The sequence below is a fragment of the Myotis brandtii genome, unplaced genomic scaffold (genome assembly GCF_000412655.1).
Source record: "Myotis brandtii unplaced genomic scaffold, ASM41265v1 scaffold702, whole genome shotgun sequence".
Lineage (NCBI taxonomy): Eukaryota > Metazoa > Chordata > Mammalia > Chiroptera > Vespertilionidae > Myotis > Myotis brandtii.
In genome coordinates this window covers 3,001,703-3,027,911 of record NW_005370755.1, presented here as the reverse complement: position 1 = coordinate 3,027,911, position 26,209 = coordinate 3,001,703, and the positions used below count along the sequence as shown (strand labels likewise).

The 26,209-nt window shown below is 37.2% G+C and overlaps 1 protein-coding gene across 1 annotated transcript in view; it reads left to right on the top strand.

Moving 5' to 3' along the window:
* The first annotated feature begins 277 nt into the window (after positions 1–277).
* The window catches only part of ABCA12 (ATP-binding cassette, sub-family A (ABC1), member 12), a 169,772-nt gene continuing 143,840 nt past the window's right edge, over positions 278–26,209 (top strand). Inside the window, exons 1-2 of the mRNA XM_005882288.2 lie at positions 278–427; positions 16,699–16,792. Coding sequence (XP_005882350.1) covers positions 359–427; positions 16,699–16,792 — 163 coding nt within the window. The 5' untranslated portion in view covers positions 278–358. The remainder of the gene's footprint in view (positions 428–16,698; positions 16,793–26,209) is intronic.

Genomic DNA, 26,209 nt, shown 5'->3' with positions numbered 1-26,209 from the left:
GGGCATTATCTGAATGGTATTCATTCTCTCTCTTGAGTCTGGACTTCACGCAACAAGCAGCAACTGGAGGTTATTTTAATATAAGCAGAAACCACTGAAAGATACTGGTCTGGGTCCTTATTTGAGAGGAAGAGTTGGTTGAGAAGTGCTCCTGGCTCAAGAATTAAGCCAATCGTTGCACAGGAAAATAACATCCGTGGCAGAGAACATCTGTGGGTTTCTTACCCCAGTCGACACGGAAGCTATGCCGTGAAAAGACTTCTGGCCCATTGACACACAAATTGGACCAATTCTTTTTTTTTGAGGGGTGGAGGAAAAAAAGAAAAGAAAAAAAAATATTGTTTGGGGTGTTTGAAGGATGGCCTCCCAGTTTCACCAGCTTCGGATCCTGGTCTGGAAGAACTGGCTGGGTGTCAAAAGGCAGCCGGTGAGTACAAATAAGGCAGGGGAGCTCTGGGGCGATGCTGCAGGCAATCCTGAAATGTGATGATGCTAATGAAGGAAAAAGAAAAGAGTTTTAATTTAACTTTTAAAGCAGGAAATAAGATATTTAGAAATCATTCCTGCATCTGTCTTCTAGCTAAAGGCATGAGTCTAAACTTGCCTTTCAGTAAATTAAAAGAGTAAACCACAATATGCCTTGGGCAAAGAAAAGGATGTGGCTTGTTACTGGCTGAATTGGAACTAGTGTTGAATTCTAAGTTTCTGGCCAAGATGCTTTAAAATTTTTAAACATAAATTTAGTTATAAATGAGATGGCGAAATGTATGAGATGAAAGGTACAATAAATGGGAGAGAAATGTATTTGAAAACCAAAAGCATAGAAATCTTGGTTGAAAAGTAAGATATAAAAAGGAAATAGTTTGAAGGCTGTTGGTATAGAAAAACTTCCAAGATATTTTAGTAATCTAAAAATTATTTACTAGAAATGCTAACCAAGATCCAATGTATGTGCCATGTTTCCAGAGTATTATGTTGCTCATTGCAACATCTTTTTTTGTGCTCTTATATTCATGTTTGCTTTTCAAATTACAAAGCCAGCTATTAGATCCTCACCAGATAGGGTCTTGGTAGATTGAAAAAGGAATTGGCTTCTATGAGTTACCACGTATTTAGAAGGATGTTTGAAAACCAGAGAAATTCAGCAAGGCACTATATATACTTCATTTTAGAGTGGCGATTCCCAGCCTTAAATGAATAATATAAATATTATGCAAATTGTATGCGTCATAGAAACCAACATTTTATCTATGCAACTTATCTCATTCTAGGTTTGCTTATAGTGCCTGACCCCTTACTTAAGTGTTCTGATGTGTAGATTAAGAGAGAGAAGTAAATGTTCTCTCACCTTTGTGAATTTGGTGGGTGGGATTTTAAATCCTAAGGCATTATGTGATTGCATGGGTGTGGGTTTGGACATAAATTTTAAATCCTTACTATTTTTATTTCATTTTTATTTTTACTGAAAAAAAGAAAATACAAAGTAAAATTTCCCATAATACCCCATGGTAGGTTCTGTGTGGAATTCAGCAGGTTAGAGTCTGGGTAGGTGATTATGGTCAAAAGACAAGAGTTGGGTTCTTGCTTTTGCTCCTTACCAGCTACAAGACTTGAGTAGAATATCACAATTTGAGCACTGGCTTTCCCATTTCCCCAAATGGGCATGAGATCTACCGTATCTATCTCATAGGGTGAGAACCAAATGTACTAATGTATTTCAAATTGCTTTATAAATGGTGGCAAACACTTGGCAAATAGGTTATAGAAAAATTGGGGCAATTGGGACAAATATATTTTATTTGACATGATGATGAAAGGAAATCCAGGAGAAGGGATTATGAGAGAAAAAGAGAAATTTATGTACAGTAAAGTTCTTAAGTGATGAAAACTCAATAGTTAAAAATAAAAGCGTAGAGGAAGAGAAATACCAATTATTGCTGATAAACAAAATGCTGAAGTTATATATTTTCCTTACAACTCCATTTTATCTAAAATTTTTTAAAAAGGCCTGAGGCCCTGGTCACGTGGCTCAGTTGTTTGGAGCATCATCCCATATACCAAAAGGTTGTGGGTTTGATTCCCTGTTGGGCGCATACTGGAGGCAGTCAATCTCTCTCTCTCTCTCTCTCTCTCTCTCTCTCTCTCTCTCCCTTCCTCTCTCTAAAAAAGGAATCTATAAAAAATATCCTCAAGTGAGGACTAAAAGAAACCCACAAAACCCTCAGGTGAATAAAATATATCATTGAGAAATTTTATCCTTAGAAACTTTAATAAGTTTCTCCCTCATCTATAACATAGCTGGTATATCAATTTTCCACTTTGGAGTTTTTCTCTATTTTAGTCAATTTCTGCTGGACATGGCATATTTAGAGGGGATAGAAGTTAGGGGTTCTAAAATATTTTCAGTATAATGCCTTATATTATTCCTCTTTAGCCAAAATCCCTAAAAAGACCCTGTTAATTATACTTTTGCCTAGGGAAAGAGAGTACATAAGCTATTAGTTCATTTTGGGACATCAGGTGATACGGAAGTTAGGTGCACCCTAAGAGAATGGGACCCAGGGCAGAAAAGTCTTTGTTGCAGGAAGAAAGATTAGAAAAAGTCCAGAATTTGGGGTAACATAGAGGGGTCACTTGAACCCATTATGACCAACTAGCGCAGCAGTTCTCAACCTGTGGGTCACGACCCCTTTGGCGGTCGAACAACCCTTTCATAGGGGTCGCCTAAGACCATCCTGCATATCAGATATTTACATTATGATTCATAACAATAGCAACATTACAGTTATGAAGTAGCAACGAAAATAATTTTATGGTTGGGTCACAACATGAGGAACTGTATTTAAAGGGCCAGAAGTTTGAGAACCACTGAACTAGAGGAACACAAGAGACCTTTAGAAAATAGTGGTGCCAAAAGGAGAAGGAAAGACAATCCTAAGTGGAGGGTGAAAGGGCAAAGAAAGGTGTTTTTCTTTCTTCATACTTTTGTCTAGACTAGTCCTAAGTCTTGGTATTGGAAAGAAGATTTGAGGACACTGGTGGAAAGGGCATATGTGTGCCACTGTTATTTAAGAGGGAAGAATAAGAAAATTAAGGGGCTAGAGAATTAGGATCAAAGATTTAAAAGAAGGGAGAGACCAAGATGGCGGCATAGGTAAACACCGGAGACTGCTGCCGCAAACAACCACTTCAAAAATACAACTAAAAGACGGTGTCTTTCTGTGTCTGCCTTTCTTCACTTAGCACAATGGTTCTCAACCTGTGGGTCGCGACCCCTTTGGCGGTCGAACGACCCTTTCACAGGGGTCGCCTAAGACCATCCTGCATATCAGATATTTACATTACGATTCATAACAGTAGCAACATTACAGTTATGAAGTAGCAACGAAAATAATTTTATGGTTGGGTCACAACATGAGGAACTGTATTTAAAGGGCCAGAAGTTTGAGAACCACTGAACTAGAGGAACACAAGAGACCTTTAGAAAATAGTGGTGCCAAAAGGAGAAGGAAAGACAATCCTAAGTGGAGGGTGAAAGGGCAAAGAAAGGTGTTTTTCTTTCTTCATACTTTTGTCTAGACTAGTCCTAAGTCTTGGTATTGGAAAGAAGATTTGAGGACACTGGTGGAAAGGGCATATGTGTGCCACTGTTATTTAAGAGGGAAGAATAAGAAAATTAAGGGGCTAGAGAATTAGGATCAAAGATTTAAAAGAAGATGAAATGAAAGAACATTGTGAAAATAAGAAATACAGACAAATTAGAAGACAGAGCACATGAAAAGCAGGTGTATTACATTCAAGGAGAGGACATAGTCTTCTGGTAGGAACTGACCTTTGTCATCCATCAAGCAATTATTATAAATGCAAACATTTTAATTTCAATCTTTGTAATTGACCCAAATATGCGATTCTATCACAAAGCAAGGTAGTGAGAAAGATAGTCTATAAACGAAAAAACTAGAAACCTATTAATGGAGAAATAAATGATATATGAGAAAGAATAAAAAGAAAAACAAATAAAGATTTAGTAAAAATATTAAAGTAGAGTTGGGATTACTGAGGAAACATAGTATAAATTATACACTACAATAGAAAATGAGACAAGAATTTCAAACAGGTATGTAGTCTAAGAAATAGAATATGGAATCTAATGAACAAAATAAACTAACAAAACAGAAACAGACTCATAGGTACAGAAAACGGACAGTTGTCAGAGGGGTGGGGGTTGGGGGCTGAATGAGATTGGTAAAGGGATTAAGCAAAGAATAAATAATAGAAAGACTCATGGACACAGACAGCAGTATGGTGATTGTCAGAGGGAAAGGGGAGAGGTAGAAGAAAGTAAAGGAAGGATAAATGGTGATGGAAGGAGAGTTGACTTGAAGTGGTAAACACACAATACAATATACAGATGATGTATTTTAGAATTGTACACCTGAAATATGTATAATTTTCTTAACCAATGTCACCCAAAAATTCAATTAAAAATAAATAGAATGACAATGGGATAAGTTAAATGTTGAGTTTGGCTGCAAAAGAGGGAAGATTGGATCTTTAATTTTTGAGGTGATCACCCTCAAAATTGTTCTTAGAGTAAATCTCTCTCTCTCTCTCTCTCTCTCTCTCTCTCTTTGTAAAACCAAATACCAGGATTTTGGAATATTTGGGATTATCTAAATGCTTTTATTTTATAGGGTTTCGGAGTATTCAATAGACTCTTCCATGGTCCACATAGTGAATTTAAAGTCCCAAAGTCAGATTTCCCCCCAAATAGATCTATTCTTTCTATTACCTCCTACTGCTTCTCTGTTGCCCTTAGTTGAGTTTCCTTTCCCAACATTCTCTGATTTCTGCTCAGAGTTCGGGTCACCAACGAAGACATCATATGTGTTAAGGAGGCCTTAAGATAATGCTGTTTTTTTAAAAAATATTAATGGCAACATCAATTCTCAATTACATTGTTAACCTAAAAATAAAAAGCCAAATTGAGAGGCAACAGCATTTTTTTGAGTTCAAAGAATAGCTAGGTATTCACGATGCACTAAATTAGGCAGAAATCCAAATTGTGTTCTGATTACGGGATGAAGGCAAAGGGTTGTATGAGAAAGGGAAGGGAAATAATTACATAAAGAAGGAATGAATTTCTATTGGTGTTTATAGGCACCCAGAACTCTACATGGATGTTTACTGATTCTAAAAAAGGCCCGTAATCTTCAATCTCTGTAATCAGGATGTTTGCTTTCCTGTTGGCTCCACAAACAGTTGTTTAGAAGACAAGGCTGGTCTGGCCCTGTCCAAAGGTTATTTTGCCCAAGTCAAACAGTCCAAAGGTTCAAGGAGCAAGGTGTGCAGAACCTTTTCTCTGGGGAGGTGGCTCTGGCTTCATTTTGAAATGGCTCCATTTATTTCATTTTTCATATTTCTCCCTTTTGATTGAGATCTTTCCTTGAAAGCATCTCTGATTAACCATTGGCAAGCAACACTGATCAGTTGTTGAAAGCTTCATTTATCTGTCACTGGGAAGCCTCATTTCCAGTATATCATGTCCCATGTAGGAGAGAAAGTGGTTTTCGTAGGAATCTTAGGCCACATTTAAGCAACAAGAGCATTAGAAGAGAGGAAGGTCTTACTGTCATGTTTCTTTAAGGGCAAACAACTACTGTTAATTCCTTGAGATTTTTCACATCAACTCTCATAGGACTTAGTGATTATCTCAAATCTCTGAGCAATCATTATCCAAGTGGTGTCTTTACAACATTGAGCTACGTAAAGCAGACAAAATTTTATAACAAGAATTTCTAGGATGACAAACAAAATGCTAACTTGAACTTGGAGATTAGACCGGAGTAGGGGCAATGTCTGAGCATAGCCAGATGAAAAGGTCAAGGACCATGGAGTGTCAGCAATAAGAGACATTTCTATGGGAACAAATGAAAAACAAAGGTTAATGGTAAGTAACCAGTTTCTGAGCCGAGGGGGCAGTCAATCAAGAACAATTTTAGATATCAGTGTTGAAGCAATCTTTTGCCATTTGAAATGTCTCTGATGATGCCATCCATTGTTCATGTAGACTTTCCAAGTGGCTTACAGAGCACCAGGCATGAAGATTGTTTAAGCATGAGCATTTGTAGTGACTTATGTGAAGTTTATATCAAATTGTTTACAGACCATTTGCAGGGCTTCCAGAAAATGGCAGCTTTAGTTCGAAATGATTTCAAGTCAAAAGTGGGAGAGAAATTGGAAACATTGGTTTGAAGAATTGTAGCCAAATATTTGAGCAAACTAAAAAAATTTAGCATTCAATCCAGTTTACACGTGGAAAATAAAACCTCAAAGGCAATGAACAGAATTAGTATCCATAAGTGTGTATTATAGCTTCTATTGAAATACAATTTTTTATCTCTCTACAATTATCTACATTTTTATCAAAGATATTTTGCAAGCAAATTGGTTTTACTATAATTAAGTCTAGTTTTGATAAACTTGGCCTGATTATCTATATAAATGCATCAAATATGACAATTGATTATATAGACTTTTAAATCTGCTTTGCTTGAACTTTCAATAAGAAATCTTTAGATTAAACTTTTAACAGCCTCTTGGGGCTAAGAGGCCAAGCCAAATACTTGCCATTAGACTTCACCTGTAGTACTTTTAGATTTAGGTTAATTCCTCTTGTCTTGAGGTCCCCAAAATATCCTGAGGTTCTTGTGCCTGCCAGGAAGTGGCCTTCCTTACTCACTTGGTTAAGCTGAGAACCTTATAAGCAAGGTACTACGCCAATTTTTCCAAGGAGGTCTTACTGGCTTCTAACCTGTTTCATGACCAACTCATCTGAGGTGTCCAGTGCCCTTCTGGCTCTTAAATGCTCTACCCATGCTCACTAATTTTGCAGCTTTGTCTTCCAAGGCTCCCTTAGCAACACTTTTACCTCATGTACACTTAACCCACAATAAAGTTTATTTAAATAGATGCTCATCTGGTGAGATCTGCAGAAATTGTCAGTTTGCAGGGGCCAGCCCAGACAACAGGTTTATAGAATTTATGCCTGTGTTGGTTCCTTTTGAATCTCTTTCTTATGACAACACAATAGACAGAGATAAAGAAAAGAAACGTGTAAGAATGCACAACAAAAATTTGTACTTACCTACCAGTAGCTCTAAGCTACTCAACACCCAGGAAACTTCTGACAAGCATGAAAGAAGCCCTTCCTGAGGAATATTTCTCATGTGGTAGCGAGTTCCTGTGGCAGCAGCCACATGGGCACCCCAGGGCAGTGCCTCCCTGAGGGAATTCCCCTCCTGATCTCAAAGAAAGTCACTGACCTCAACCACTAAGGAGGGAAGTCAGGAGCCTGGTAGAATTTACTGCTGGGTAGTCCATGGAAACAGTGAACACAAAAGAGGCTCATGTGGGGATCTTATCAGGTTTCAGGGGACTCTGGTCCATGAAGATAAGGTTACTTCAGGTCCCCATATTTGTTAAACAAAAAAGTCAAAAGCCTCCTGTGAGCAGCAACAAGCATTTATTTAAGATCAAAGAATAGTTCATCAAGAAGCACTGATTTAGGCAGAAACCCAAATTTTGTTCTGATTATGGGGGGTAGGTAATAGGTTTTTATGAGAAAGGGAGGGGAAACAATTACATGAATAGAAGGAAGGAACTTCTATTGGTGCTAATAGGCTAAGTTCTTCTTTAACTCTACATGGCTATTTACTGATTCCAAAAACTGTTTGTAATTTTGAGTCCTCGTAGTCAGGTTGTTCAATTTCCTGTTAGCTGTATGCACAGCTGTATGGAAGACAATGCTGCTTTGGCCCCACCAAAAGTTATTCTGCCAAAGGCAAACATTTCAAGGTTTCAAAGAGCAAGATGTACAGGGCCATTTCTCTGGTCTGGTGGTTCCAACTCCATTTTGAAATGGCTCCATTTGTGTCATTTTTCTCAATTGCAAAAAACGAATACTAAAAAAATCACATTAATCACGAACAGAAATGTTAGGTAATAGAGAAAATCAATTAAATGCAGTTGCTACCCTGCTGGGTTTGTAATGTAACTCTTAAAATAATGGGAAAATGAAGATACATTCCACTGGAAATGGTTAGCAACAGGGATGCTAGTTAATGACAGGAAAGAGTCCTGGTGCAGCAAAGAGACAGAAAGACTGGATAGTTAAGATAAGAGTTTATCTTTCATGAAGAAGATGGGTTCTGAAGAGCATATCAAAGAATGATTCCTGATGTCTATTGAAGTGAAATCTAATTCCAGACTTATGACCTGAAGAAAGAAAATTAACTTCAGCTGTTTACAGTATTTTCTGTTGTAACTTTATCTAGTGGATTGCACTTTAGCTCAGTTGATGATAGAACTATTTTTTTTCTATCACAGACATTCCTACAACTTGATACTTTTCTAACACTTTGGATCAAGTTTTACACTTCCTCCCCAGCCCCCATATTGCCCATGTAACTTCCCCTCAGAGTGACTAGAGAAAGAGGAAGACTTAGCTTCAAAATTTTGGAGCAGTATACTCTATTTATTAAAATAACTTTTTAGAATAAAACAATTTATAATTAAACTCTAATCCCCAAATTTAAAATTCTAAATCATGTTAAAATGAACTAGACCTTATACAATTCAGTCAACTATGTCTTCAAATGTTCCAGGCCTTTTCATCTCCTCTGGGTCGATACCACTTACTCCTTTAATACCATTTAATTGTTAAAAGAAATTAGATCTACCTGTTGATTATGGTGCTTGTCACATAGCAGGCATGAACATTTTATTAGTTTAGTCAATCAATAAAAAGTAAATGAAATGAAAATGTTTTATTTATTTATTTTTACTTTTTAAAAATATATTTTTATTGCATTCAGAGAGGAAGGGAGAGGGTGAGAGAGATAGAAACATCAATGATGAGAGAGAATCATTGATTGGCTGCCCCTGCAACCCGGGCATGTGCCCTTGACCGGAATCTAACCCGGGGCTCTTTAGTCCTTAGGCCAAGGCTCTATCCACTGAACCAAACCGGCTAGGGCTATTTTATTTATTTTTTAAAATATATTTCTACTGATTTCAGAGAGGAGAAGAAGAGATAGAAACATCAATGATGAGAGAGAGAATCATTGATCATCTGCCTCCTGCACACCCTACACTGGGGATTGAGCCCGCAACCTGGGCATGTGCCCTGATTGGGAATCGAACGTGACCTCCTGATTCATAGGTCAATGCTCAACCACTGAGCCATGCCATCTGGGAGAGATGAAAATGTTTTAGAAATAGATCAGTAAATAAGCTTAAAGTCCAATAAAAATGTGTTGTTTTTATGTATATCATAGAAAGTTTACCAAACTCCAAAATGTATTATAAGCACAGATTTCAGAAACAGTCTTTGATCTCAGTTTCCACATGGGTCTTTTATATGGATGACAGTGTTAATAGGCAGAAAGCCCAATTAACAGAACTCTTGCCACTTTAGTTTCTTGTTTTGGGGGTTGAATTAAAGTTTATTCCAGATCTAAAGTACCAGGCTCTTACTTCAGAATGTGAACTTGGGAATCCTCTTGCTACCATCAAGTAACAGTCATCCTTGACTTATGGGACAATCCATAAAGGAAGGAATAGAAGAGGAAGGAAAAGGCAGTGTACTTTACTTATGGAAAGTTTGGCAAGTGTTATTTTCCAGTTTGTAATAAAAAGTTATGATTTGAGGTTACAGGATGACTTTCAAATGGCTTTTAATGCTCATATAGGCTGAACTAATAGAAGGATAGTATTAAGGTCAAAGAGAGCTAGTAATCTGTTTTGTAGGGGTTTGGATATAGCTTTATGGTACAGGTGCTGAAGCCAGGCTGCCTGGGTTCAAAGATCAGCTCTATGATTTATGGCTTAAGGAATGAAGGCTTATTTAGTGTCTTTAAGATTTCAATTTTCCCATCTGCAGGAGAAAATGAGACGATTATATTAAATAAGATAATGCATATTAAGTGTTTTACATAGCATCTTGTACTTTCTAAGCAATCAATAACTATTAGCTGTTATCACTTGGGATATTATATTGAATTCTGATATAATTGTAAGGAGAACACTTGACAACAAGAATTTATAGTGGGGAAAGATATTTCAAAATCATATTTAACAGGGAACTGCTGAAGGAACTGGCACTGGTACCTAAGAGGAGAGGGGACTTCATTTATCTTCAAATACTTGTTGAATTCTCATGTGAAAGAGGAGGCCAAACTAAGACAAACAAGTGTTAGTCAAAACAGGAAGATATCCCCTTGATATAAGCAAAAAATAAAAATAAAAAATCAGACAGTATGAATTGTCCAATAATACAGAAGTCTTGTGAAATAGTTAATTTTTAGTCACTAGAAGCATTCAGGTAGAGGTTGGATAACCATATGGCAGAGATGTTTTCCCTGACTCTTAATGCACTAGTCATTCTGGACTTATTTCTCTTCCTGGAACATTTCACCCTCTTTTCCATCTGTGGGTCTTCACCCATATGTTTTCTATGCTGAAAAGACTCCTACTTCTTTTTCACACTCCATCCAACATACCTATCTTTTCTTCTTCCTGACCTTTTCCATCTTTTAGTTTTTAATCAGCTCCTCTTGCTTTATTTTCCTTCCACACTCTTTACTTCCTATGTCTTATTCCTGTTATATACTGCACTTGGTTAAAATTATTCTTAATATTTCCTTTCCTCAAAAGACTGAAACTTTTAATTGCTCTATTCTCTGTGCCTAGTATACAGTATACAGTAGGCTCAATAATTTTATATCATAATAATAATAAATGATTACTGTAGTATATGTTAAACCCTAAGTTTTCTTAAGAACTCTCCAAGACTATGATTCTCTGAAGGGAAAGAAGAATCTTCATATTAAACGTTTTACTTTTATTTATTTTCAGAGTTAGAAAAGAAATCCCCATTGCAATTTGAAAATTGTAATGATAACCACTGTCATTCATTTTGGACACAACCAACTTCAGACCACTCAATTTTAATGGGATCTATCTTATCATCTATCTATCTATCTATCTATCTATCTATCTATCTATCTATCTATCCATATCATCTATCTATCTATCTATCTATCTATCTATCTATCTATCTATCTATCTATCATTATCATCATCTATCTACCTATCTATCTTTCTATCATTCATCTCTGTGTCTACATATATTCTACATATATTCTGTGGTCCTGTCTACTCTTGGGAACAGTGACATCCCAATAGCAACCAGCACACTTAGCTCTCATCTGCGCACTAAAATAAGCTAGCATTTCCTGGAAAATTGGTATTTTCAAGACTAGGACAGAGAAAGTACACAGTGAGGCAGAAAAACCTGTGGAACCAGAAAGAAGGAAATAATTGTTATATACACATTTATCACTGCAGTTTGTATATCTTTATACATTTTGAAACCCAGGAGTTCACACATATATCCTTAACTCAAACCCAATATTAAAGAGTTCATTCTAGTTTTCTCCCTTTCCATGATCATAATTCCCCTGATGGGTAGTGAGGAACCTGGCTTCTGGAACGGGGCATATTGACTTTTTGGTCAGCCTCTCTATATGAAACCAATTACCTGCTCTTCGCTCTGCACAGACACCTTCCTTACTCAACGGACACCCCATGTCTGGCTGCTGCACTGTGGGTGTCCTCTTTACCTTACTAGGGACCCACCTCCCACACTGTAGGGCACTCAGTCATAGCGTGGGCTTACTGGGCACCACCTAAGGACTTTCAGACACTGAAATTTTCAGAAGCTGAAAGGGAAGAGAAAGAGAAAGAATGGGACATCTTAATAGAAAATAATCCCTGGAGAAATAAAAGGAGACAAATGCCATGGCCCACTAAAGAATCCAACTGCTCAGTGTACCTATGCCCTTCAATGTCAATAATGCAGGGAGGCCTGACCGATGTGGCTCAATGGTTGAGTGTCGACCTGTGAACCAGGAGGTCATGTTTTGGTTCCCAGTCTGGGTTACATGCCCAGGTTGCGGGCTTGATCCCCAGTGTGGGACATGCGGGAAGCAGACAATTAATGATTCTCTCTCATCATTGATGTTTCTATCACTCTCTCCCTCTCCTTTCCTCTCTAAAATCAATAAAAAAATTTTCAAAAAAAAGAATGCAGAGGGAGGGGATGGAAGGCAAATGAGGTATAGAGGCAAGTGTGAGGTAAATTAAAATATCAGCAAAAATATGAAACTGTTAAAAACTGCTTTTCCCAAAGTTTCCAGTAGTCCCAAATCTGTAACTAAGATCAATATATTAGCCCTTTCTCTAAACCAACAGCCAGAAAAGCCATGACTCATCAATTTAGCGTTTGGATTCTTGGCACACATTTTCTTCCAGGTTATTTATGATAATATTTAGAATGGTGTTGAGAGCAATCCTGCTGCTGTGAAAATTTAAATTTTGTTTGTTTCTGGCTTTTGTGATTAACTTGTCAGCCTTAACATTACTGTGATCACAGTGTGAATGGCTCTGTATTTGTTATCCTTCTAAAATGCAGTATTCAGAAATGTTCTTCAAACCTCTCTGACCTACAATCCCAGGGGAAATCTTGTGATAATAAATTGCTTATAGGCTAGCTGTGGTTTTTATCTGTAACAGAGTCAAAAATGCCTTAAACTACACTGATATAGATTACATTTTGGGCTGAACTTAAATCGTGTCAAAGTTAACTTCAAAATTTACCAAAACCTCTTCATGAAGCCATCAAATTAGGGCCTAATCTCTAAATTTATGGGGAACTCATACATCTTAACAAAAAGAAGGTAAACAATCCAATCAAAAAATGGGCAAAGGACTTAAATAGACACCTTTCAAAAGTTGACATACGGAAGGCTGAGAGACATATGAAAACATGCTCTAAGTCGCTAATCATCCAAGAGATGAAAATCAAAATGACAACGAGGTACCACCTCACACCTGTCAGAATGGCTATCATCAACAAATCAACAAAGGACAAGTGCTGGTGAGGATGTGGAGAAAAAGGATCCCTCGTGCACTGTTGGTGGGGTTGCAGACTGGTACAGCCACTATGAAAAACAGTATTGAGTTTCCTCAAAAAATTAAAAATGGAACTCCCATTTGACCCAATAATCCCACTTCTGGAAATATATCCCAAGAAAACAGAAACACCAATCAGAAAGGACATATGTATCCCTATGTTCATAGCAGCACAATTTACAATAACTAAGATTTGGACACAGCCTAAGTGCCCAGCAGCAGATGAGTGGTTTAGAAAACTGTGGTACATTTACACAATAGAATACTATGCTGCTGTAAAAAACAAGGAACTCTTACTGTTTACAACAGCATGGATGGAACTGGAGAGCATTATACTAAGTGAAATAAGCCAGTCAGAGAAAGATAAATATCACATGATCTCACTAATTTGTGGAATATAACGAACATTATAAACTGATGAACAAAAATAGATACAGAGACAAAGAAGCATCAAACCGACTGTCAAGCTTCAGGGGAAGGCAAGGGAGGGATTGAGGGGAGGGGTGAGAGATCAACCAAAGGACTTGTGTGCATGTGTATAAGCCTAACCAATGGATACAGACACTAGGGAGGTAAGGGCATGTGCCAGGGGGCGGGGGTTGGCTGGAGGGAGATCGATGGGGGGAAAAGGAGACATATGTACTACTATATGTAATACTTTAAACAATAGATAAAACTTTAAAAAATCCATCAAATTAGATAAACCAAAAGACCACTTAAAGATATTCCACGACATATTCTCCTTATTTAAATGTGAATGTACATTTGTGTTGATACAATTAATCTCAGTTGCTCACTGAATTCTCATGAGGTTACTATAGAAAAATTAATAGATGCTCCTGAAAGTAGCTATAGGTTTCTACTCAGATGAATCATTTTTAAAAAAGAATAACTATGGCTTCAAATATAAGACCAATAAATCCACAGACATTACATTTTTGTAACCTTAATTCTTTATAGTCTGCATTTCAAATAAGTTACATTGAATAAAGATGATATCTTGTATCATATCTAGGATCCTTAAAACATAGACTTTAATTTTTAAATATATCACACTAGCCCAGAGTAATAACACATCTTACACACACACACACACACACACACACACACACACACACACACATATATATACATGTATATATACACATACTTATTTATTTATTTATTTATTTCAGAGAGGAAGGGAGAGGGAGAGAGAGAGAAGCATCAATGATGAGAGAGAATCATTGAATGACTGCCTCCTGCACTGGGGATCCCCACACTGGGGATCGAGCCTGAAATCCAGGCACATACTGTGACTGGGAATTGAACAGTGATCTCCTGTTTCATAGGTCAATGCTCAACCACTGAGCCATGCCAGCCTGGGCACATTTTATATTTTTTATAGCACTTGTATTTTTGCAATACACTTCCTGTAATTCTTTCTTCCTTTTTTCTCAGAGCAGTTTGATAATTTTAAAAAAGACCTAGCCTAAGTATTTTGATATTCAGATCCTGCTCTACTTCCCAATTGGGTACGTGACTTTGGATAATTATGCTAACCGTCTGTATCCCAGAGAAGAAAAAAGGGAGTTGAATGAGATCAAGGCTTCTTAACCTCCAATATGCTATGGATCTCTTTGGCAGCCTGGTGAAATGTATGGCTCCTCTAAGAATAATGTTTTTAAATCAATAAAATAAGTAGTATTACAAATAAAACAAATTATATTGAAATTCAGTTATTAAGGTATTTAAAAGCAAATTTAGGATATGGTAATGCGTTTCTTTATTATAGCATTAACTAAATATTATGAACCCATAACTACTGTAATTTTAATTTCACAATAATTGTAAACAGCACTTGGAGGTCTCTATAACAACACTAATGTTCTTTAAAAATATCCCTGGTTTCTATTGGTGACCAAGTCACAGGTACTTCTAATCACACCATGGTTTGTTGACTACATCCATCATCAATAGAAATGCTTAATTTCAATCACAAGCTGGAGAAAATAAAAATGTGATCTTTTTTCCCTATCCAGGTTTATGAATGCCCTGAATTCTATTCATTAATTGATCTCAAGGGAGTTTTCCAATAAAAATATTCCAGGACTTTATAAACAATCCTGCCAGTTAGGTGGGTGGCGTACATTTAGAACTGCTCTACTCCCAGTGTGGTGCTTGGGCGCAGCACCAGCAGCACCCATCTGGAGCTTAATAGAAAAGCAGGGTTTCTGACTCCACCTCTGGTCTACTGAATCCCATTCTACTTGCATACATGATCCTAGGTGACATGGTATGCACTGACGTGGAATGCACATTAGTACTTGAGAAGCGCTGTATAGGTTAGACTGTTTTTCAGTCTGGGAGCTTGTCAGCTATGACCAAACCCAGCATCTCAGGATTCCTTACATCAAGAGTCAACTTCTTCTTTTTTTAAAACCCAAAGTCTAAGAAGATGGTGACAGGCCTGCTAGCAAGGAGAGCAGTGCTATTAGACACACAATGGAGATATCCAGAGAAAATTGAGATCAGGAGTTTCCTAAGGATCAATACTTGAATGGGTCTAGATTGTTTTGGAGAATTAAAGAGTCCCAGGCGGTAGCTTAAGATTTGGCAGAAGCAAGCTGTCTCTGAAAAGTGGGGGAGGAATGATAGTAAGTCTGATTGCATAACCAGGCAGAAACAGAGTTCCAAGTTTTACTTTATTAAGTCTAGGCAAGGTTTGTTCTGTACAGCTTGGTTTGTGTGCTATAACTGTTTGCATACCACAGTTAATGGTTTTTTGTGAATACATGTTTGAAAAATTTTATAGGTATGTAAAATATTAAGCAGTTGATGTCTTATGCAACAAATCATGTATACATGGGGAGGAAAGCCACTCGAAGTGTCTTACAGTGAAGTTCTATGATAGAAATTTAATGCAGTATCAGTATACATTTTTTAGTATTTATTTTGTACCAGTGAAAATTCAGGGATCTATAAGACACTGTTCCTGCCATAAAAGAGTTGCCAACTTATTTTGTGAGTCAGGCAGAAAAATATTGATGGTAAGAGTATGTTAGGTTTTATGATAGAAGCAGACACAAGATGCTATTTATAGAGGTATGCTGGGGGATGTTGCATAAAACTTGAAGTTCCTGTTTACTCATTTACTGGTACTCATTGACACAATTATTCATTTATTTATTTGTTCAATGATGTCTATTGAATCGTTATTCAATGTCACCCACTAATCTTGTTGGCTGAGCATAAAATGTTGACTTTGGAAATGGTAAAAGAGGTCTAAGAGGTGTCTGTCTACGTTACAATCGTGTTGGGTTTTGTATGCCCTGTTTAGAATGCTGAGCCTTATCCAACAAGCAACTGGGAAAACATCAGATTTTAAGTAAAGAACTTACTGATCAGATTTGAATTTTAATATCATCACTCTTGGGGTAGTCATGATAGGTGACTGGAAAGGGGTCTTCAGAAGATCATTTTAAGGTTTTAAGCCTGGAAAAAAAAATCTTGTGTTCATTTATAGATCTTTTTCATTAAAAAAAATCACTCTTTTCTTTTTTATTAAGAATATTTACCGGCAAATACTTGTTTTGTGTTGGAATGTTATAGTATGATGTATTTCTTGTCAGGTTTTTTAATTCAGCAGTATAATTAATATTTTTTCTTATCATTATTTTGCAGCTTTGGACACTTGTCTTGATTTTATGGCCAGTCATTATTTTTATAATTTTGGCTATTACCCGGACCAAATTTCCTCCAAGAGCAAAACAAACTTGTAAGTAAATGAGAATCCCCCCCTAATATTTGAATTGTAGTTAAAAATATTTTGATACTACTTTAGTGTTTCATTCTAATTTTTTTAAAGAGTGTTTCCTCTTGAAAGCATTTATATAAATAGTATGTTTTTTTCATATTTTTGAATTTGTAAGAAAGATGGGCCTGTGATATTTATTTAGAAAAATACAAAGCATGCAGAAGCTGTGCTTTATCTGTAAAATATGGACTCATTCATTATTCATCTCATAGATCTCACCATGGTCTGCACAACACAAACAAGCAGCAGTCTCAGCTAGATCATTGTTTACTTTTGTGCTGTAGCAGAAACTATAGACTGGTATTTGATCAACTGAATGAATGAAATCCAGAGTTCCACAAAAAAATCTATTATCTCTCCTCAGGGCAGATACTGGAATGGTGAAAATGTGTCAACACAGTTTGAGACGATTGGTTTCCAATTAGTGTTATTTTAGTTACATTTAGTCATTGCCAAGTGATAAATTGGGCTTAATACCCCAGAATGAAAATGCAGAAAAAATTCAGACAAGTCCTTAGAAGTGAGGGAAGTGAGCTTTTTAACCTCAATGATTTGACCAATGTTGTTTTTGCTTTTGTTCTTAAACTTTGGAGCTAATTTTCTCAGTAGTAATACTTAAGTATTTTTATAAGAATACTTATAAAGTACTTTACTTAAGTAAATCCTTTTACTTAAGTAGAAGTCAGGTGAGATGTTTTATGTTTCATAAAAGTTATCTTATAAAGATCCTCATTGATCAAATTTCTGTAAATCAGATTGTATTTCAGATAAAGTATGACCATATGCTATATAAAAGAATACTATGCTGAATTATTTGTAAACAGAATAATGAGCTATTGACACTAAAAAAGTGTATTGCTTTTCAGTCACTTAGTCCTAAGAAATGAGACGAGAACCATGGTGGAATCTACTTAAATCATGCACAATAGGATAATTCAAAAGAAAATATCAAGTCAATTAGTGTAAAACATTTAAAAACTCTTGGTGCTAGAATAAATAATTCCTTTTATTTTAATAGTACTTCATCATTTCTGAAGGACTTTTGCACAGGTAATTATGTAGAGTTGTTGATGAGATTTTACTTGGTTATAAAAACAGCATAATTTTGTTCTCATCATATTGTGTGTATATTAGTTCTTTATAGAAGATTAATTCCATTGTACACATTAGAATTAATATTTTTGCATATCTTAAGTAGCATAGACTTCAGAAGTAATGCATTCATTACATAAGTACAGACACTGTTTGAACTATTCTGGTTTAAGATGCTAATTATCAATTTGTTAATGATAGTGGAATTTATAGCTCCTTCCTCAACTTATTTCCACCAATTTATTGTTTTTTAGGATATTCAGTATATCAAGTTCCTTTTATAAACTTCCAAGAGAGAAATATAAGATGTGTGAGGGAGTAGTCTTATTCTAATTGGCGCTAGCTGATAGACGTTAGAGAGTCATGGCGAAAATGATGCAAACCCCTTACAATTCCACTAACATACAAAGAAAAGAAGAATAGAACCACTATGTGACCAATGCCTTATAGGCCTAATCTGCAAGGGTCTGGAAAAACACGATACCCAAAAGAAGATGAATACCAATTTATACCATTGTCATACTCTAGTAATAATTAGCTATGAGGTGATTATATGTATGTTTGTGGATAGGAGAGAACAAAGTTATAGGAAAGTTCAAACATTGAATATATTTTTGCTAGTCTCTCAGATCTTATAAGACTCAGTCTAACCTATAATTTATTGGTTTGTTATTAGATTTGGAAGGGACTCTCACTTTACAGATGAGAACACTGGGACCCAGGAAGATTGTAATTGGCCAAAATTCAATCATGTGGGATAGGAGAGAAAGGTTTTGAAAACTACCTTTATTTATTCTTTGTCCATCAGATTTATAAAGTAGCTTACCCTCTTATACAAAGAGCCACATACAAATTATGTCCAAGATTTCAACCCATCGTACACAATCAATAGAATATAAAATGTAATTTTATATTTGGAGGTGCTATTTTGTAGAGTAATTTAGAGAACCTAAAACTAGTATAGACAGTTACCTATTCTTCTTGTAATAGAGAATAACTTCAAAATGACGATTCAAAAAAAATATGGCGATTCGAATTTAGGTATTTTTATTTTTTGTAATTGTGATTTTTCTTTATTTCTCATGTCCATTATATCAAAAGATTAAAATTAGCTACTACTAATAAGCATTTCTTGATCTCAGACTATGCACCAGGCACTTAGCACAGGTAATGGCAATGTTAGTCATTTCACAGTTGAGAACACCAATGCACAGAGATTAAGTGACTGGATCAAGATTGCACAGGTAAGAAGTGGTGATGTCAGGATTTGAACCTAGGCTCCAGAGTCTGGTTTTCAGCCCATGGACTCATATTTTTTACATCTAGTAGTCAGTACTAATTTCTCATGTTGCATTACGTAGGTTTGAAAGAGTAGACTAAAAAATAGAAATTAGGAATATACACACTTCTCTGTATCACGAAATCAAAAGATATAAGGAAGAGGTACATTCCAATGTGTGTATCAGAGTTATCCTAAATATTAGTATTCAATGTATAATGCTGCCTCTGTCTGGTGAATTCTGCATGAGCCACTGTAGTTGTAGTACCATAGAAATCAGGTCCCCTTGACAGAGTTAAACTCCTTTCTGGGCTACAGTGACTTCCTCAGTGCTAGTTGGGCAACAGAGAAATGAAGATGAAACTTCAGACTACACCCCAGCTGAAACTCAGCTGTGGTGAGAACGGGAGTTGTCATCTTGTGGGCACATTCTACTCTCAGAATGGCCGGGCGGGTTCGTAGGACTGATAAATCAAAGGAAGCTGCTGCAGCCTTGGCCACGGTAAGCACCAGTCCAGAGCAAAATGTTTCCTTTCGGCATCATCTGCTTTCACTTACTCCCTTTTGTGTTGCCACCAACAGCTTAGGTAACTGGCCTCGGCAGGTGAGTTCCAGGTAAAGAAAGCTTCCAAAGCCTGGCAGGCAGGGCCTGCTGCTTCTCATTCACACGGGGAAAAGGGGCTGAGGCCGCAAGTTTGAATGAATTCCAACCTCTTACAATGTCTACATGCAGTGGCTTGTCAAGAGGCAAACTTAAAGCCAAAATACCATGCTCAGGAGCAAAGGCAAACAAAACAAAACAAAACTCTCCAAAATGCATTTAGACTAAGCCAAGCGGTAATGTTCAGTGAGTTAATTTTGTCTCCTTTTAATACATTTGTACCTCTGAAAATGCAGGCGAGTTCCTAATTACTGTGGAGCTGACTACTTTTAAGAACAGTAAAACCCTGCCATAATAAGATAAGTGGACTCCAAAAATGCAGTTCTGCCAAACAAGGAGTCGCATTTTTATTAAGTTAATGAAAAACAATATTTTACAAGTGGTGGAAAATACCACTAAAAGCACAGTGGAAGTTATTCTGTACAAGTATAGCCGCACACTGAATTAAACCTCAACTATCTTGAGGCTGTTACTTTCTAGTACCCCTCCCCCTTCGGAATATAAGAAATTTTGCCCACCTCACATCTGAAAATAGGGGCTGGTAGAAGGCAGAAGCCAACTAGTAATTGAATTATATTCAAATTTGTGTTATCACAAGGTTATATTGAATACCACCCATCCAGATGTGACTCAGTGGCTTTGGTCAATGCAAGATTGACATTCTTGGTATGTCTTTTGACCTCTAGGCATACCTTTTGTCTTCAGGGACAAATAAAAATAATCATATGGGTGAACATTTATTGAATGCTTTACCATGTGTCAGACACTATGCTAACTACTTTGCATATATTTCCTTAGTTATAGACACATCATCTCTTTGAACTATGTAATTTGATTGTCCCCATTTTAAAGATGACAAAACTAAGGTGCAGAAATGTTAAGTAATTTACCAACAATCACATAGTTACTCTGTGCCCGAGTCTGGAATTGAACCACAGAGTTTTTACCTGGAGTAGAGTGGTCTTATCCAGGTAATGAGTGCCAACAATGGCAATACTAAGGTCTGGCTCATTAGAATTTCTAGCATCTCCTTTTTCTTCCTCATACTACCTATTAGCACTATCATAGATTGAATGTGGCTGTAAAAGTGAACTCAATTGGTTTTTCTACTTGTCAGCAGCTCTAGGAAAAAAATTGAGAAGGAAGATTGAAATTATTGATTAATTGGTGGTTTTGGGGATCCATGCGTGTTGTTATACCTACATTACCTGAATTGTTAAAACTATTATGTAGTTTTGTTTTGTTTTTTAAATATACTTTTATTGATTTCAGAGAGGAAGGGAGAGGGAAAGAGAGACAGAAACATCAGTGATGAGAGAGAATCACCGATTGGCTGCCTCCCTCATGCCCTCCACTGGGGATCGAGCTCACAACCCACGCATGTGCCCCTGACTGGAATCGAAACTGGGACCCCTCAGTCTGCAGGCTGATGATCTGTCCACTGAGCCAAACCATCTAGGCCCTATTGTGTAGATTTAAGTTGAAAGATCTATGAGGCATCTCACTGGTGACAGTTGTGAAAGTTAGAGGAGTGAGGTTTCTTCCGGCCCAGCTCTTGCTGCTGACTTTTGCATGGTGGTGTTTCTATGGAAGTGAAGGCAGGTGCATGAGGACAGGATTCTGGATGTACCATGCTCATTCATGATGTAATAGTAATAGTAATAAATAGTAATAGTTGAGGGGCCCATAGTAAATAACTTTCATTTCTATTTGATTGGCTCAAAATAAATTTGGATTTTATTCTGGGAAGCTCAGAACTCATCACCATTCTTCTGCTGGGGATTGCCCCATCCAATTTCTCCATTCTCACACATGCCAGCAACACTAGGCCACCTCCCAGGTTAGAAATATCTGAGTCATCTTTGACTCCTCCCTTTCTAGTAGCCTTAAAGTCAGAATCTATCTTGTGAAATGCGTCGTGGAATTAATCCTTTCTTTCCATCCTTCCTGCCACCCGTCGCTCCAAAATTTCATTGTTTCATGCCTAGATTTCTTCTATGGCTTTTTCAGATACCCTCCTCAGATAGTCTCCTAAAATACATTTGGGGCCTAACAAGTTTCAGCTTCTCTTTGTTTAACTTTCAAGACCTTTATAATCAGAATGCATCTACCTTTCTGTTCTTTCTGTTCTGCAGTATGATGCCCATGCCTAAGGAGGCAGTGTCTGAGTGTGTCCCACACGTCTTACACTCATTCCTGCTTGGATCTGCATGCTCGTGAATTATCCTCAATGTCTATTAAAAGACAAGCTCACATCCAAGGCTTACCCTTGGCTTTCCCTCATCATTCAAACTCCAATTAGTTCTCCTTTCTATCTCTCTTGTTGATGTATTGTATTATAGTGATCTTTAGTGTTTTATGCTTCAATCTTGACTCACTCATTGGAGAGACAGAACATTAATAGCAGAACTCACATCATAACACCACACTCATATTAGATACAGCATGATTCCTAACATAGGGAACAAAATAGGAGTTTAATAAATTGGTCAGAATTGGATACAGATGAATATGGGTGATTGAATTAAAAAATTCACCAAAAGATGAATGGTAAAAACAAACAAACAAAAAACCCTCAGTGTATGAGATGAGTAAAGGACAAGAACTTAGGTTAGTTTTGGCTAGATCTTTACTTCTCAGATCTAGGTAAATCTCACTGTGCTATCAAAAATGTCTATAATGATAATGTTGAGGGGGTGGGGGATGAACATAAGGCTCCCTCACTCCACCCCAGGTAAGTCCACCTGGGAATTTCCATCATGAACACCTAAGAGCTCTTACAAATACTACATACATAAGATTTTTGTGTGGGAGAGATTTTACAGTCTGCTTCTTGCTTAAGTTCCAGAAAATGTCAGAACAGCTTTTGAATTTCACAATGAAAGCCCCATCACTTACTTCTTCCATCAGCATGTCAGTAGTTAACAACTTTTATGGAAACACTGGTGACCCTTAGGTGGTAACATGGGGATAAATTCTGTGAAACTCATAGAAATGGAGATTGGGATTAGATTGTGACTTTGCTTCCTCTAGCATTCTGCAGAGCTGCAGGAAACAGCAGGAGGAAGGGAGCATTGGGTCCATCACACGCTTATACAGGAATGGCTATAGCTTCTGCGGGTAGTTGCCCATCTCCCCCCAATCCCGACTCGAAATTCTATCATTCTCTCATGCAATGCAGATGGACACACCCTAATGCCAGAAAGTATGACAAAAGGATTTCCCAACTAAATGCCTAACAACAGGCTTAGTACACAGAGCTGCATCACAGAACCGGAACTTCCTTGAACTACAGTAAACTTATTTCAACAAGGGGAAAACTAAAGAGGAAAGAATAGCTGTTGATTGTACAGTGGCGGATTTATTTTTCTGTCCTACATCATCTCTACTTTTGATGATCTATCTTACAAGCTTCGCAGAGGTGACCGCCTCACTGATATTGGCTCTGGGAGCCACATCTTCTCTTTCTTATTCCTTTTCTCTTCCCTTCCTTTAAAAGAGCAGAGGGGCTCTTGTTACTCTCAGATAGGATCCTCTAATATCGAAATCTATATGATAAAGTGCTTGCCGCCATTTTGTTTAGCTCTTTTTTGGAGTTTCCTCCTTTTATTTGGGGGTTGTTACTTTGTCTCCCCATTTATTGCTGTCCCTCTGTATTTGTTTCTACATATTAGATCAAATTGTGATGCTTCCCTGTCTTTGTGGGGTGGCCTTTATGTAGTATTTTGTGGGACCCAGTGGAACAGTCTCTTCAATCTCCTGAGCTCGGTGTTCTAGAATGTCCCTTGTTATTTGGGCTCTCCTGTTGTAATTGGGTCTTGATTGTTGGTGTTCCAATCATGGGTGGGATATCCTCTTAGGCTGACTGACTGTGAGGCTCATCCCTGACCACATTGTGTGAGCTGTTGTGCAGGTGCAGTGTCCAGGTGGTTTCTACCCTTCCTTGTTATAAGTTTCATCCTCTGGGTGAATATTCCCTAATTTAATTTTATTTCCAGTCTGGTCCTGGGAGGAGGTGCAAGAAAGGTCTGCCTATTCTACTTCCATCTTCTCCTCATTAATCAAATATCTTGGTAGCTTCCAACTTGTCCTGACTCCTCTCCTTCCACATCTTACTCCCAAGTCTATACGGAAAGATAAATAATTGATTATTTCTAAAACCCTCACAAGGATAGCAGTGTTACTTGCTGAAGTTGCCAATATCAGCTGATATTTCCAATATGCCCTTGAAGCTAAGAGCCAGAGAGCCCAGACACAAGGAATGCTATGGGGTTAAAACGTCTGTAGACTTCTCCATCACAGCTAGCTATTTCTCAGAATTTTTTAAACCTCCTCCTTCACTCCCTGACTTTCTTTCCAGATTTTTCAATCCAAATTTATTTAAAGAATAGAGTTACTTTTTATGATATGGGGTTTTCAATGCACAGCTAACCATAGCCTCCTAATTTCATACTGTCCAGATGAGAGCAACACAATTTAGGACAAATTTTGCGAGTGGAAATGCAGCTAACTAAAGAGAAAATAATACAGGAATCATACCACGTTACCAGTATTTTTCCCCTTTGCCTTTTCTCTATCTTTGAAATTTACAAACAGATATACCCACTCTATGTTACTTAAACTCATTGAAACAAGCCTGTTGAAAGATGTGGATTCCAGGTTCTTACCCTAGGCTTTTAAAAAAACATATATTTTTATTGATTTCAGAGAGGAAGGGAGAGGGACAGAGATAGAAACATCAGTGATGAGAGAATCATGGATCGGCTGCCTCTTGCACATCCCTCACTGAGGATAAAGCCCTCAACCTGGGCATGGGCATGTGCCCTGACTAGAATAGAACCATGACCTCCTGGTTCACAGGTTAATGCTCAACCACTGAGGCATGCTGGCCAGGCTACCCTAGGCTTTTTGAATGGGCATTTGGTGGAGGAGCTGGTGAAGATGAAGTTATGATGATGGGCTGATGATAGTGAGTGGGATTATATTGAGGACTAGACAGCTTAAAAAGCAACCTAGGAAATTCTTTTAAAAAATATATATTTTTATTGATTTCAGAGAGGAAGGGAGAGGGAAAGAGAGAGATAGAAACATCAATGATGAGAGAGAATCATTGATTGGCTGCCTCCTGCATGGCCCCTACTGAGGATTGAGCCCGCAACCCAGGCCTATGTTCTTGACTGGAATCGAACCTGCAATCCTTAAGTCTGCAGGCCAATGCTTTATCCACTGAGCCACATCAGCTAGGGCAGGAAATTCTTAAGCAAGTTAAAGTTTGAGAGCGACCTCTTCCTTTCAACTAGCTTTTCTTACTTAAAGCAGTTGCAATTTTTACTAGCTCGCTACAGTTAAAGTGAACCAGCAAATGGATTTAATTATTTGAGTAAGTTCAGGGAAGAATTTGCTTTTGCCTGAATTACACTGCAGCACTTAACCCTGTCTCTTTCAGGGCAATCCTCAGGATGTCAGCAGTCTCACACCATTTTTCATGTCTTATGTTGACACCATTTTCAGGATAGTTGAGAGGAGGAGAATGCCTCCTCTCAGAATGTACTGCCAGGTTGGTTACTAAGGAAGGAAGTGTTCATAACTTTCTGAATTTTTATGCACGTGTTTCTCCAAGATGATTTCATGGTTAAGTTACCTGCCCAGGGGAGCCCAGTTCCACTTAAACAAATATTACTTCATATTCTAACATTGTAGCATTATGCTTCTAGTTTCATAAATATCAGGAGAATGAGCAAATATAAAAAAATCATTTCATTATTTTGAAATTGCTGCTCTATGTGAGATGGTAAAAAGATGCTTTATATTATACAAGGATGTGCCTACAGCTATAAAGACTAGGTCTGCTTTCTGTCCTCATATTGCTTGGAATCTAATGGTGGTTGAAGAAATACACATAAAAATTATATGCCATAATAGATTTTAAAAATAAAAAGTTAAATACAACTAAAGTAAAAGTGTTAAATATAGCTCTTGGCATAGGATTTTGTACATAATAGAAACTCAGATATTTATTCATTAATTAGAAGTGATGTGCAACAGTGCAAATACTTAAGAAAATAAGTATTAAATAAGCAGCATTGGTAGTAAAAACAATGATAAGTTTTAAAAAGGAAGAGATTGCTATCAATTAGTGTCATCAAGAATTACTCCAGGACTTAAGCTTGGAAAGGAAAAAAAAAAAAGAAATGTGCTGGATATGCAAGAAGAAGAGAGGTGCCCTTCAAGAGAGAGCAAGGTCATGATCAAAACCTTGGAGGCAGGAGCCCTCAGGGGTCACTAACTGGCTGAGGATAGCAGAGTTGTCTGGCAAAAACAAAGTTTGTCCTGGAAAGTAGAGGAG